This window comes from Talpa occidentalis, unplaced genomic scaffold (genome assembly GCF_014898055.3).
Source record: "Talpa occidentalis isolate TD23 unplaced genomic scaffold, MPIMG_talOcc4v2.1 talOcc4.4, whole genome shotgun sequence".
In the NCBI taxonomy this organism is placed as follows: Eukaryota; Metazoa; Chordata; class Mammalia; order Eulipotyphla; family Talpidae; genus Talpa; species Talpa occidentalis.
Window position 1 is genome coordinate 78,407,724 of NW_023604295.1, and position 13,537 is coordinate 78,421,260.

The window sequence follows — 13,537 nt, forward strand, 5'->3', positions numbered from 1 at the left end:
ATTCACAAAAAATATAAATAGTACTATTTAAACTGTGGTTATCAAATGAAGCTTTGTTGCAATAAACACCAATGAACAAATATGACAAGTTTTCAAAAAAGCACAGAGTTGATGATAATGCAAAGCATTAAGTAGTGACTTGTTTAGTTTGCTGGAAATGACAAGCTGGACAAAGTTGTTATTAGCATAAAAATAAAACAATTTATGAGGGTCACCTGTTTTCAGTAAGAAGTCTACTTTTTTATGGTTAGGAAATGGGACACTGATAAAGATTTTTGAACAACAGAAACACTTCATAAGAAAAATGTTTGAGGGAGATTCTCAAAACTAACTTACTGAGTTATGTGTTAGTGAAACCATTCCACTATTCTGACTTGTTTCATATCTACCTCAGAATAGACACAATATTTTTGTCATTTCTTCCCATAAGCAAGGGATTCAAAAGAAAATTTGTTCATTTAACTTCCAAGTCAATCACAATGATAAAAAAAAAAAGACTTTTATTTAAAAATTATAAGCTAGGGCCTCCCTGGGGGTTTAAAGGGTTAAGACGCAGCTCTATGAAGTTATCTGCAGGCACTGTACGAGTTTGATTCCAGCCAGGGAAGTGACCCACATGTTGCAGCAGACCTCTCCTGTCTTACCCTACTTCCCTCAGCAGTGTATTTCATATTTCAGTACAACTGCCTGTTCTGCTCCCCACTCTGTTTGTGGTGAATCCTCTCACCCACCGCATCTCTGGCCTGTACCCCAGCTCTTGTATGCATAAATAAAAAAATCTTTAAAAAAATTACAAGGGCCTCCCTTGTGGCCAAGGGGTTAAGACACAACCTATGAGGCTATCTGCAGTCACTGCAGCACAAGTTCAATCCCCAACCAGGGAGCTACACACATGGCGCAGCAGACCTCTCCCGATTCACCTGCTACTCCCCTTGGCAGTGTATTTCAGTCAATCCTCCTCTTCTGTTCCCCACTCTGTCTCTGGTGAATCCTCTCACCACCCCCACACCTCTGGCCTGTACCACAGTTCTTGTATGCATAAATAAAGAAAAATTTAAAAAATTATAAGATAAATTTAAAAAATCAACATAGATGATATATTTTGTTTTTATTATTCAACTTCAATACCTATAATTGCAACTTCATTTAGAATAAAAGGAAAAGGTTTATTAGAGGTACCATTATTTAAATCATTGATGTTTTCTCATGAGAGACATAAAAAGCAAAAAGTGGCACTGACTGTACTAAAATTATTTTTAAAATAAAAACACCCAATCAAAAAAGAAGCTGCAAAGGGTAAACCAATTCCATTAATTGCATTTTGTAGCAAAAACCTTTCCTTTATTCTTCACTTGGAATAGCTTGCTAGAGCTTAATAATTTGTTCAAATGGAGGGATTTTTATAGGCCTAGAATATTAACATCCTTTAATTAACTTTTACATTCCATGGATAAACAAGAGACATCAAGTTTCCTAGGGAACATAAAATCTTCCCTTCTAATCACATGTTTAGTTTAAAACCTCAGCTCTTCATAACCACTCTTTATGCAAAACAAATAAATTAGTTTCTCACCACCTAAATTGCTTATCTTATTAAAACATTTTGGGGAGAACATACCAGAAGGAAAATTCATCACCAGAAATTTACAGACAAAAGAAGAACTTATACTCTTACCAGTTCTTAAGAGTTACTTTGATTGCAAAGAATTCCACCCAGCCAGAGATAGAGTGGGGAACAGAAAAGGCAGAGGTATTGAAATACACTGCTGAGGGGAGCAGCGGGTGAGACTGGAGAGGTCTGCTGTGCCATGTGGGTAGCTCCCTGGCCGAGGATCCAATTTGGGCTGCAGCAGCTGTGGATGGCTTCAAAGTGTTGCATCTTAACCCCTTGCGCCACCAGGGAGGCCCTGTCTTGTAATTTTTTTAAATAATTTTTGTTTTTTAATCTTTGTGGTTGGCTTGGAAGATAAATGAACAAATTTTCTTTTGAATCTCTTGCAATGGGAAGAAATAACACAAATTAACAGACAAAAGAAGAACTTATACTCTTACTAGTTCTTCAGAATATTACTTACTTTCATTGCAAAGAATTCCACCCCAGCCAGCTGGGCAGATGCACCCACTTTTTCCTTCCTGGCACTTTCCTCCATTCATGCAGTCCTCACAGCTTAAACTGCAGTCATGTCCGAAGGTGTGATCTAAACAGACTGAAATGGGAAGCCCTCTTAGTTGACCATACTGTCTACATCACTGAAAATGGAAAAGACAATCTGAATTTCTCAAAAAGCAATGTTCCTTAAGCGAGTTCCCTAATGAGTCCAACAAAGACAATAGTCAAGAGGTACCTTTTAAAAAACAGGGCATAACTATATTGTTTAAAGTATATTTAGAATATTTAAGAAACTAAAAAAGGAAAAGAAATGTTATTGGTTACGGAACTCAAAACTAATCCATGTTTCTGGCCTGTGATACTTTTCCTTCCAGCTTTTTTAAAGCAAAGTTTTAATCCCTCCCATCCTATCCACCCGCCCTTCATTATTTTTATTGCAATTTAATATATATGAAGAAAAGTGAACATATCTCAAGTGTACATTTCATACATTTCACACACTAGAAAGAACACCATGTAAATTCCACCTGGATAAAGAAACAGAATATTACCAGCACCCTCAAACCTCAAAAATGACGTGGTGAATCTTAGTTGTTAATTTCACAAATTAAGCACTTCTATCCCAATTTCTATCCCCAGAGATATTTTATGCATAATTTTGAATTTTACATCATGGAATCCTAAAATATGGACTCTTTGGTATTAAGTTTCTTTGATTCAATGTTTGTGAAACTCACCCACGTAGTGAGTACTAGTACTAAACAAATATTAGTTTGTTTTCTGCAGTTGTTCTGAATGTCTAAATTTACAATAATATGTTTTCCATTCTATTCTTTTTTGTTAAAGATTTATTTATTTGTTTGTTTCTGTATTTGTTTATTTGTTTGTTTGTTTGTTTATTTATACAAGCACTGGGTACAGTCAGAATTGCAGGAAGGTGAGAGAATTCACCAGAGCCAGAGCGGGAAGCAGAACAGGCAGAAGAACCGAAGTACACTGCTGAGGGGAGCAGTGGGCATGGCAGGAGAGGTCTGCGCGTCATGTGGACCCCTTGCTGGCAGCCAGGGATCAAACTGGCGCTGCAGAGGCTGCGGGCAGCTTCGCAGCCCAGCGCTCAATCGCTGCGCCACCGGGGAGGCCCTCCATTCTATTATTAATCTAAGTAAGAATGGATGGTAAGAAGTGGTTTTAGTTATTTTTTTTAAAAGATTTATTTATTTATGCATACACGAACTGGAGTACAGGGCAGAGGTGCAGGGGGTGAGAGGATTCACCAGAGAGAGTGGGGAGCAGAACAGGCAGACTGAAATACAGCTGAGGGGAGCAGTGGGTTAGATAGGAGAGGTCTGCTGTATCTTGTGGGTTGCTCCCTGGCCACCTAAGGGTGAAACTCGTGCTAAAGTGGCTGGCCATAGCTTGATAGCACTGAAACTTTAACCCCTGCACCACCTGGGAGGCCCTGATTTTAGTTATTTTAAAGATTGTTTAATTTAAAGTTGCAGGCTGTTTCTGGATGGCATCTTTCAGATGTCCCAACTGAAATCTGTCATGTGTATCAAGACCTCTCTCCTTTGAAAGTTCCTAAGAGCCAAGTTCCAACTTCCCATAAACTGTTTCTAACTCCCCATAACCATTTGCTGAAAACTGTGCTTACCTTCATACTCTCAGCAGTTTTCTCTTACATCTTCTGCTTTCTCTGCCTACACAGCCACATGTTTGCAAATTGTATAAGCAGAAGAGAAACTGAGATGGTCTCTCTCACTTGTCTGAGCTTCCTTTGTCTCCAGATGTAATCTATTCAAGTTCTGACAGCCTTGGTAAACCTGCACTATTTCTATTCTAACTTTAAGTAGTCATAGTATCAGAAGTTTAATTTTTTAAAAAATGAAAGAATTTCTATTCTTATGGAGAGGTGTTTATTGATATTATGATGATGCTTGACCATAGATTAAAAAATATTTTTTGCCATTTTACCCAATGAATTCTACAGCAATCATCATAATTTAGAATGCATCATAAATTCTAAAAACAAAATAAATAGAAAGAAAATTAAAAAAACAACTCTGTTTTACAAAGAAAAATGGAAGGCTGGCCTCACATTGTTATTTCAAATGAGGTTATGCCAATTTATTGTGATCAGAAGTGATTTGATGCTTGAGTTCTGTTAAATGGACATATAAGAAAAAAACTTCTCATTCTTTTAAATTTTTTAAATTTATATATTTTTACTCATTTTTCATTTTTGCACAATGTATGCATTTTTATCTTGGTTATATTCCCCATACAATTCCCACCCCCCTTATTTTGACCCTACTCCCTCCTCTCCTCCCCCCATCTGTCTCTCGTTTATAGTTGCTTGTTGATTTTGATTTTTACTTTATTATAATTAGTCTTTTTCCTGGTCTCTTAAAAATTTCTTATGTTTTTAAAGATATTTCCTTAGTCCATTTAAGAATATTGGATAATAGGTTTTTTGCATTTTAAATCTAGACAGAATCAAAATTTTAAGACATTTAAGGTAAATATTAACTATACAATAGCTTTTTCTAGTGAGTTTTTAATAACTAGGAAAACTAAAGTGCCCTGAATTTTCATGCCATTATACTTAAAACATACTTAGCCACAGTAAAAACTCTAAGAAGTAGCTTTGTTCCTACTTCTGTTGCTAACATCATGTTAAAATATTTGATGACATTAGATATTGATAATGAAATTATCGATAAAATAATTTATGTGAATTAATTTAAAATAATGAAAAGAAGTATAAAATGAAACAAATTATTTTACTCACCAAATGTGTGCAATGCAGTCAGTTCTACTTGAATATCTTTTATATCTTCTTCCTCATCTTCATTTTCATAAGTGGGGGACAGAGCGGCAGCACCGTAATTAAGCAGTTGAGGTGGGCTCTTGAATAGGAGACCTGGAAACCTCACAACTTCTAATTGCTCTATTTCTTCCTCTAGTTCATCATCATCTAAAGCTAAGACCGGAAAATGCCTGGATTCACCATGCTGGGTTGAAGAAGGAAAAACTGAGCAAGGATTGATGAGAGAGTTGAACTAGACAGCCAAGGCAGGGGGCAACTGAAAGGCAAAACTCTTTGAGAAGATCATTTCAAAAAGTCTATTGTAAATGAAGGTGAGACGCAGCGAACACAAAGTTGAAGCAGCAGCAGAGAGAACAAAGGGAAAAGACAGATCTCGGGCTATGAAGAAAGGGAAGGACAGGCTGAGTTAAGGAGTGTGTGTTCTCCATTGCTCCTGAAGAACAAGATGAGGGTTGACGTAGTTTGGAAGAGATACAATAAAATTCTTCACAGTGACTTACAGATGCAAGTTTTTCCATCACTTCCAATTCTGTAGCCTTCTTCACAAGTACAGTCATATGTTCCCACAGAGTTTATACATAGCTGGTCACAGACTCTACTGACAGCCAGGCACTCATCCACATCTAGGAACAATTAAATCTCCGACATTAGACACTTTTAGGCATTGAGATAGTAGACCTTATGAACTCATGGACATATTTGACACCTTTAATAATCAGTAATAATGTGTTTCCATATAGAAAGCATGATCCCTGAAAACTTTCTCAAGTTGTAAATTATTTTTCTTTTACTCATTTCCAAATTCTATCTAATTTGGAAGCAAGATTTTCTGAGGTCTTGTTCCTATGATTTCAATGAAGATTTTAAAACTTAATGCAATAATCTCAAGCTCTATAACCATTTTGTGGAAGGTTCATTTACTCTTGAATTATTAAATATCTACACTAAGCAATTATTCCCTATATAATTTTGTGCAAGGATTATGGGGGATTTTAGAGATGGAAGAACCCTAGGCCTTAATCTCATGTGACTTACCAGTATCCACATCTAAGTCCAGGCTTTGGTCAATGTGTTTGTAAAACTAAGAATTCATTTATAATGTTGAGCTTCTAAGTTTTGCATCAGATTGTGGATGCAGTTTCCACTTGGATATTCCATGACATAAATTTATGTCATGCAGTAACACTTGGTTCAATCTGCTTAAGAGTAGATGGCACATAGAATTCTTTTTCTTGTCCTGTTCATTGGAATGTGGTAAATGTAATATACTCTATTGTATTTAGAATATACAGATATCATGATTGTGTTTTTATTTTGTTTTGTTTTGTTATCTACACTGCAAGCTGAAAAGTTTGGCTATACGAAGAAATGACCTGTCATCCTCAATAGAATTCTGGAATTTCTTTCTTTCTTTCTTTTTTTTTTTTTTTTTTTTAAGATTTTTATTTATTTATTTATACAAGAACCAGGGAATAGGCCAGATGTGCTGGCCTGCTAGTATCAAACCTGTGTTTCAGAGGCTGCGGACATCTTCACAGTACTGTGCTCAACGGCCTGCGCCACCAGGGGAGGCCCTCTTTCTTTCTTTTTTTTTTTTCAAAGATTTCTTTATTTATACAAGAGCTGGGCTATAGGCCAGAGATGCAGGAGGGTGAGAGGGTTCACCAGATACAGAGTGGGAAACAGAATAGGCAGACTGACTGAAATACACTGCTGAGGGGAGCAGCCGGTAAGACAGGAGAGGTCTGCTGCACCATGTGTGTATCTCCCTGGCTGGCTGGGGATTGAACCTGTGCTACAGAGGCTGCAGATTGCTTCACAGCACTGCCCTCGACCTGCTGCGCCACCTGAGAGGCCTGGAATTTGTTTCTTTAAGCAAAGAAACATTATTTCCTCTGTGGCATTAAAAATTTAACTCTCACCAAAAGAGGTAATAGTATTTTAGCTTTTAATTTGATTTTAAGAAAAAAAATAGATAAAATAGTGGATAGTGATGATCACAAGATGAAAATTGAAGTTTAAATATTTAAGGTAAATTTTTAAAAGTGAATTACAGCAATGACCTATATGAGCTTTTCTTATTAATATAAAAATGTGAATTAACTTTATTTACTAAGTTCAAACTCTCCTATGATATGTTTTTAAAAATATATAACCTAGAAATCATCTGAAAGATAAATGAACCAATTTTAACAAATGTTAGTGTATTATAATTCATCTTAAAACTTGCATTAACAGGGTCTCCCTTGGTGGTGCAGCGGTTGAGTGCTGGGCTGCGAAGCTGCCCCACAGCCTCTGCAGCATCGGTTCGATCCCTGGCCACCGGCAAGGGTCCCACATGGTGTGACAGACCTCTCCTGCCATGGCTGCTGCTCCCCTCAGCAGTGTATTTCATCAGGCTGCCTGTTCTGTTCCCCGCTCTGGCTCTGGTGAATCCTCTCACCCTCCCGTGCTTCTGACTGTGCCCAGTGCTTGTATATATAAATAAATAAATCTTAAAAAAAAAAAAAAACTTGCATTAACAATATTGATATCAGATATATAAAAGATATTGAGAGATTTAGACTATGGCTTATGAACTCACAATCCTTTTGCCACTGCTCTCTAATTAAAATGACTTTGAGAAACCAACTTTCTAATTCCAATCAAGTTTACCATCAGTGATTCCTATGGCAATGTACTAAAGAACACCAGAAACTCTCACTTACCTAAACATATTTAATTAGATAAAAGGAATTACAGACCAATGAATATCATAGTAGTAGCAGTAGTAGTAGTAACAATAATAAGTACTCTATTTGAGTGATTGCCTTGTGTCAACCACTGTGCCTTATAGTTTACACTAATTACTTTCCTTTTTTTAGCCCACTAATCTTATTGTCTTCACTTTACTGATGAAGATCTGAGGCCCAGAGCAGTTAGAGTTGATCAAGTTCATAGATGTAAAAGGTAAAACTACATAGACATCCAAGTCTTTCCGTGTCAAAGCCTTCCCTTTCCCAACCTAACCCTCTGTTTCAGGTGTCCCTCCTCCACTAATGCCCCATTGTGTCAATGATATAATGTTGGGCCTCCGGAATTTACCATCACATCCGCAACCATCAGAACTGATCAGAAAGCCTTCCTGACAACCGCATTCATAGCCTCCTGAATAATTGATACAGAGCTGGGCACAGCAAGCTTCTCCACTCTCACATTCATCAAAGTCTGTAAGGGAAAAAGATATTTCTGTTATTTAATATATAGGAGTTTAACCATGCTATAGAAGCACTGATAAACTTTACTTCTAAATTAATTGTTTTCTAATAATTTTCTATTTTTCAGAACACATGGTACAAAAACTGGAAATAAGGTAATGAAAAAAGAATGAGGCCCACATTTGGGCTTGTACTTCTTGAATGCTTCTTTTATCCTACCCTTTATTTTAAAGATATGGAAATAATTTCCAAATACATTTAGAAACACAAGAAAGGGGATCTCTATTTTTTCCAGTTTAAGCAGCAATCTGACTGAATAAACAGAAAATTTGGGAAAGAAAAAACAAGCAAAGAAACAATACACTCCACCTAGCTTTAGAAAGAAGGGCCAAAAAAAGTTTAATCTAGTGAATTTTTGGGAGCCACAAAAAAGAGGCAGTCATGCTCCATATTGTTTGTTCTTCTAGAACTCCAGATGAAAGAGCTTTCCCACGAAAATAGAGCTCACACAAGTGGAAACAAAAAGTGTTAACTACAATTTAAGAGAGCAGACAATCATATTAAATATTATGTTTTAAATTACAGTATATCTCATAACAGTTGTTTGAACTTTTTGATGATGCTTTGACTGGAATGAGTGGGTACCAGAGTTTTTAATTATAATTAGTGACACCATTACCCTGGGATGTCACATTAGATAAACAGTTTCTAAATAATTATTTTGAAGTCTCCTTTAGCAATTTTTATTCTAAAATTATACAGTCCTGAATGAAACCTAGGGAAAATAAAAATGCCCCAGAGGATGACAACATAAACCAAAGAATAATCTATTTGCCCTGGTTTTGAATTGATTGTTTCTAACATAATTGTGTAAGAAGCAGCAGCAGACTCTTTATCCATTGCTTTCTTTAGGCTAGACACCAGGGATTTGTACAGCCAGCATTTTTGGCTATAGCATTTGGTTCAATCAGCCCCCTCTATTTGCTGAGCTGTTAAGTTTGGTGGTCTGTCAGTGCTAAGTTTACAAAATCCCTTTGCTCCATGACTACATGAGCAGTCACAGATGTAAAATGTCAGTGTCTCAATTAACCTTGCAAAGGGTACCACTGTAAGGAAATGCAGACAAGAAAAAAGGAAGGATAGGAAATGCAATCAATCAATTGAGGTGAGGGGTCACCATAAAATATCTAAATGAAGGTCATCTGGACACAAAACTTTCTTTCTCCTGTAAAATGTCACAGCAGTGCTACTCATAAAATTCTAGATAACAGTTTTTCCTTTTCTTATAGTAAAATTTCCTTTGTCCTTTGAATTAAATAGCATGACTATAGGGGATAAATTGATCTTTGAAGAAATTAGCTAACTAAAACTTTATTTTGTATATATTTTATTTAATCTCAAGATTTTTAAAAATTCTTCTCAGATACCAATAGGGTCTGCAAACACACAGGTCTCAGAATTCACTGTTCTCACTTAGCTAGAAGCAAAACTATATCACATGATTGGAAAATGAATTCCTTAGACTATCATTTTATGATTTCTTTTCAATTATTATCATTCCTTTGCAGTTATTTCTACTTTGTCTCTTGTACCATCCACACTGTGCAAACCCCATTTTTCCTACATAGTTTTTTTAAGATGCCCCGTCCTTCTGACCTTTCATCATCTATTGCCTCAAATTCTTAATTTATCTTCAGATCTTATTTGGTGATATATTTTACCTTCTTACTTTTTACTTTGAGTTTTCCTCCCTTTGATGATGATATTTTTCCTACATTAATAAACATGCCAAATATTGCAACAAAACAGTGAAAAAGCACTCGCATATACAATTCATTCCTAATCAAAAGTATAATTTTAACTGTAGTCAAGTTAAGACAATTAAATATGTCAAATCTGACTTCAGAAAAGCATCAAAAATAAACCTCGAAAAAACTTGATATTCTGTATCTGTGCCCAATACATGGTCACTTAGGCACCAAAGGTTAGAATTTAGAAATATTTTTCTAGTAACTAATCAATTGTTTAATCTATTGAACTTATTTCTGGGCAAACACTTGCTTATATATAGTTGTCTTTCAGATTATAGTAGCACACCTCTAAGTTTAGCACTAATAAATTTTTGCAATTTGGTAGGACTAATGAGCAATTTTTGTGCTTGTTTGTTTTTGAGTTTTACTTTATATATATATATATATATATATATATATATATATATATATATATATATACACACACACACACACAACATTCTTCCTTTTTATACAATGCATGTTTTCTCCTCTCAGTTGTAAGACTAATGACCGATTAAAGGTCAGATAAATTATTTCAACATTTCTTTGGGGCCTCCCTGGTGGCATAGAAGTTAAAGTTTCAGCGGTATCAAGCTATTGCCAGCCACAGGGCATGAGTTCGATCCCCCACCAAGGAGCTAATCCACATGGCACAGACCCCTCCTGTCTCACCCACTGCTCTCCTCAGCAGTGTATTTCAATAGATCTGCCTGTTCTATTCCCCACTCTGTCTCTGATGAATTCTCTCAACCCCTGCATTTCTGACCTACACCCCAGTTCTTCCATGCATCAATCAATCAATCAATATTTTTTAAAACAAAACAAAACATTTCTTTGTACATTCTCATATTAAAAAAAACACAATTGATCTTAAAATGAACTGAAACGAAATTATTTAATCTCCTTCATGCATGGGTGTTTTCACAAAGCATCCATGATCTTAATCTATTCTCAGGCAAATGAGCAAATATGTTGACTTAAAAAAAAGTCATTACTGAAAATTTGCTTTTTAGAAATAACTTATTATTTGAAAAGGAAATAAATTTGAGACATAAAAATGTAACTCTGTCATGTTGACTGCTAAAATCTTATAGACAATTTTCTGTATTTTGAAGCTGGCAGTTTTTTTTTTTTTTAGTTATAAACAAGAACTTGGCCTCCCTGGTGGTGCAAGGGGTCTAAGACACAAACTAGAAAGCAATCTGCAGCCACTGCAGCAGGACTTTGATTCCTGGCCAGGGAGCTACCCACATGGCACAGCAGACCTCTCCTGTCTCACCCGCTGCTCCCCTCAGCAGTGTGTTTCAGTCAATCTGCCTGTTCTATTCCCCACTCTGTCTGTGGTGGATCCTCCCCCCGACACACACCTCTGGCCTATACCCCAGTTCTTGTATGCATAAATAAATAAATCTTAAAAAAAAACAAGAACTTCACTGAATTGTAACTTTCAAATAATAAGGAAGAATCAAAAATGTCAAGTTGAAAACAAAATGTTGAACAAAATTCCAGTTTCCATTTTCTTTTTTTTTTTTTTTAAGATTTGTTTATTTATGCTTACAAGAGCTGGGGTACAGGCCAGAGATGTGAGGGGTGAGATGACTCACCAGAGTCAGATTGGGGAACAGAACAGGCAGATTGACTGAAGTACACTGCTGAGGGGAGCAGCAGGCGAGACAGGAGAGGTCTGATGTGCCATGTGGGTTGCTCCCTGGTGGGCCGGGGATCTAACTGGTGCTGCAGAGGCTGCAGACAGCTTCATAGTGCAGTGCTTAACCCCTTGCGCCACCAGGGAGGTCCCCAGTATCCATTTTCTAATAGTCAAAAGAGGAAGATATGCAGAAAGGACACTCCTAATATATCTAAGATACAAATCTTAGCATATAGGAAAAAAATATTTTTATTACACAAAAGAGGCAAGATAGTAATTATTCTCATTAAGTTGACCATAGTAGAATGAAAAACACTCAGAATATAATGTTGGATCAAGAAATACAAGCCATGGCATAGTCTTAGTTAAATAATTTATAAAGCTATAATACTTTCTATCAATTAAAATTGATTGTATCATCATAATGCCAAAATAAAAAATCTCAGATGTGTAGATCATTGAAATTTACCACTTCTTTTATGATATCCCAATTTGTCTTTAATCATACTGTGTAGCATAAAGTGGTGTAGGACTTTTTGCAGTACTCATTTAAAAGAAAGAATATAAACTATCATAAGTGAAAACGAGCAAACATTATATCATAATTCCTGAATGGTGGCAAATTGTTTTAAAGGCTTGTAAGTGCTGTCTAAACTAGAGTACATAGTAAAATACTTTGATGTCCACTATGCCTATTTTCAGTAGATATTACTTTTTCTCAGAATCTTCAAATTAAACATGTCATTACAAAGCAAGACTGAAGTGGAATTTATTGTTCTTATTGTCACAGAGGATATAAGTCTAATAACATGTTGGAAAAATTATTTATTAAAAACAGTTTTGATGGACCTCCCGGGTGGCGCAGTGGTTGAGTGCCATGCTGTGAAGCTGTCCGTAGCCTCTGCAGTGCTGGTTCAATTCCTGGCTGGCAACGGAGAAACCCACATGGTGCAGCAGACCTCTCCTGCCTCAACTGCTGCTCCCCTCAGCAGTGTACTTAGGTCAGTCTGCCTGTTCTGCTCCCTGCTCTGTCTGGGAATTCTCTCACCTTCCCATGCCTCTGGCCTGTACCCCAGTTCTTGCACAAATAAATAAATCTTAAAAAAATAGTTTTGATGCCAAACTCAGTGAGCCGTGGGAGAAGTCATAGGAGCAGCCCCACTGGTAGTATACTCCCGCAGACCTCAGCATACCCCAGGAGGATCCTGGAAGCAGCCTATATCAAGGAGGGTCCTGGGAGACCTCAGTGAATCTAAGGATGGCTCTAGTAAGCAGGTCTGCTGTAGTAGGCCCCTATAAACCCCAGAGGCCCCAAGGAGGTACTGACAATCAAAGCAGCAGACCCACAAAGGGAACAGACCTGAAAGGCTCTGGCAGAGGCAATTTCAGGTTCTGGTCCCCACTAACTGTGGCTCTTGAAGCAGTAAGCCAGAGCAACATTGTTTGGGAAGATAGTTTCTTGTTAGAAATGGAATTGATTATCCCTTAAAAGGAAGAGACTAGTATACGCTTCAAAATGTTTGACAATGAGGATATTCACATTATGTTGAACTGGAGATAGTAGTTGTGATTTTGCAGGGGGGATAATTGTGGTAGGGTGGTCATTTCAGCCAAAGGCCCTAGAGAGGGTTGAGTAGAAGTTGCGCAGAGGCCTATTCCCTTCAAAAGGTGAAACCCTGTGGAGGAACTAGGGTGCTCCATACAGGCTGGGTCCCTGATGAAAATAAAAGCAGAGCAGAGATTCTGATGTGCTCTCAACCAAACCCACCCTCTGGACTGGTACTTATTTTGTGAGATCTACTAAAAGAGACCGCTGAGTCTTTCATCCCATACGCAAGGAGGGATAATGAGGGTGCCACAAACATGAGCAAGATACTCTCCAACTCAACCACACCAACACCTGGATCCCTCCAAGCCCCTCCCCACCCTATTGATTCAGCAACTAGAAAAAAGATATAA

The 13,537-nt window shown here is 37.0% G+C and overlaps 1 protein-coding gene across 1 annotated transcript in view; it reads right to left on the reverse strand.

Annotated features, from left to right (window-relative positions):
* The window catches only part of LOC119257643 (EGF-like and EMI domain-containing protein 1), an 879,693-nt gene that overhangs the window by 125,670 nt on the left and 740,486 nt on the right, over nucleotides 1–13,537 (reverse strand). The window contains exons 11-14 of the mRNA XM_037525743.2: nucleotides 8,025–8,147; nucleotides 5,441–5,563; nucleotides 4,902–5,093; nucleotides 2,076–2,207 (exon numbers count right to left, since the gene is read on the reverse strand). Coding sequence (XP_037381640.2) covers nucleotides 2,076–2,207; nucleotides 4,902–5,093; nucleotides 5,441–5,563; nucleotides 8,025–8,147 — 570 coding nt within the window. The remainder of the gene's footprint in view (nucleotides 1–2,075; nucleotides 2,208–4,901; nucleotides 5,094–5,440; nucleotides 5,564–8,024; nucleotides 8,148–13,537) is intronic.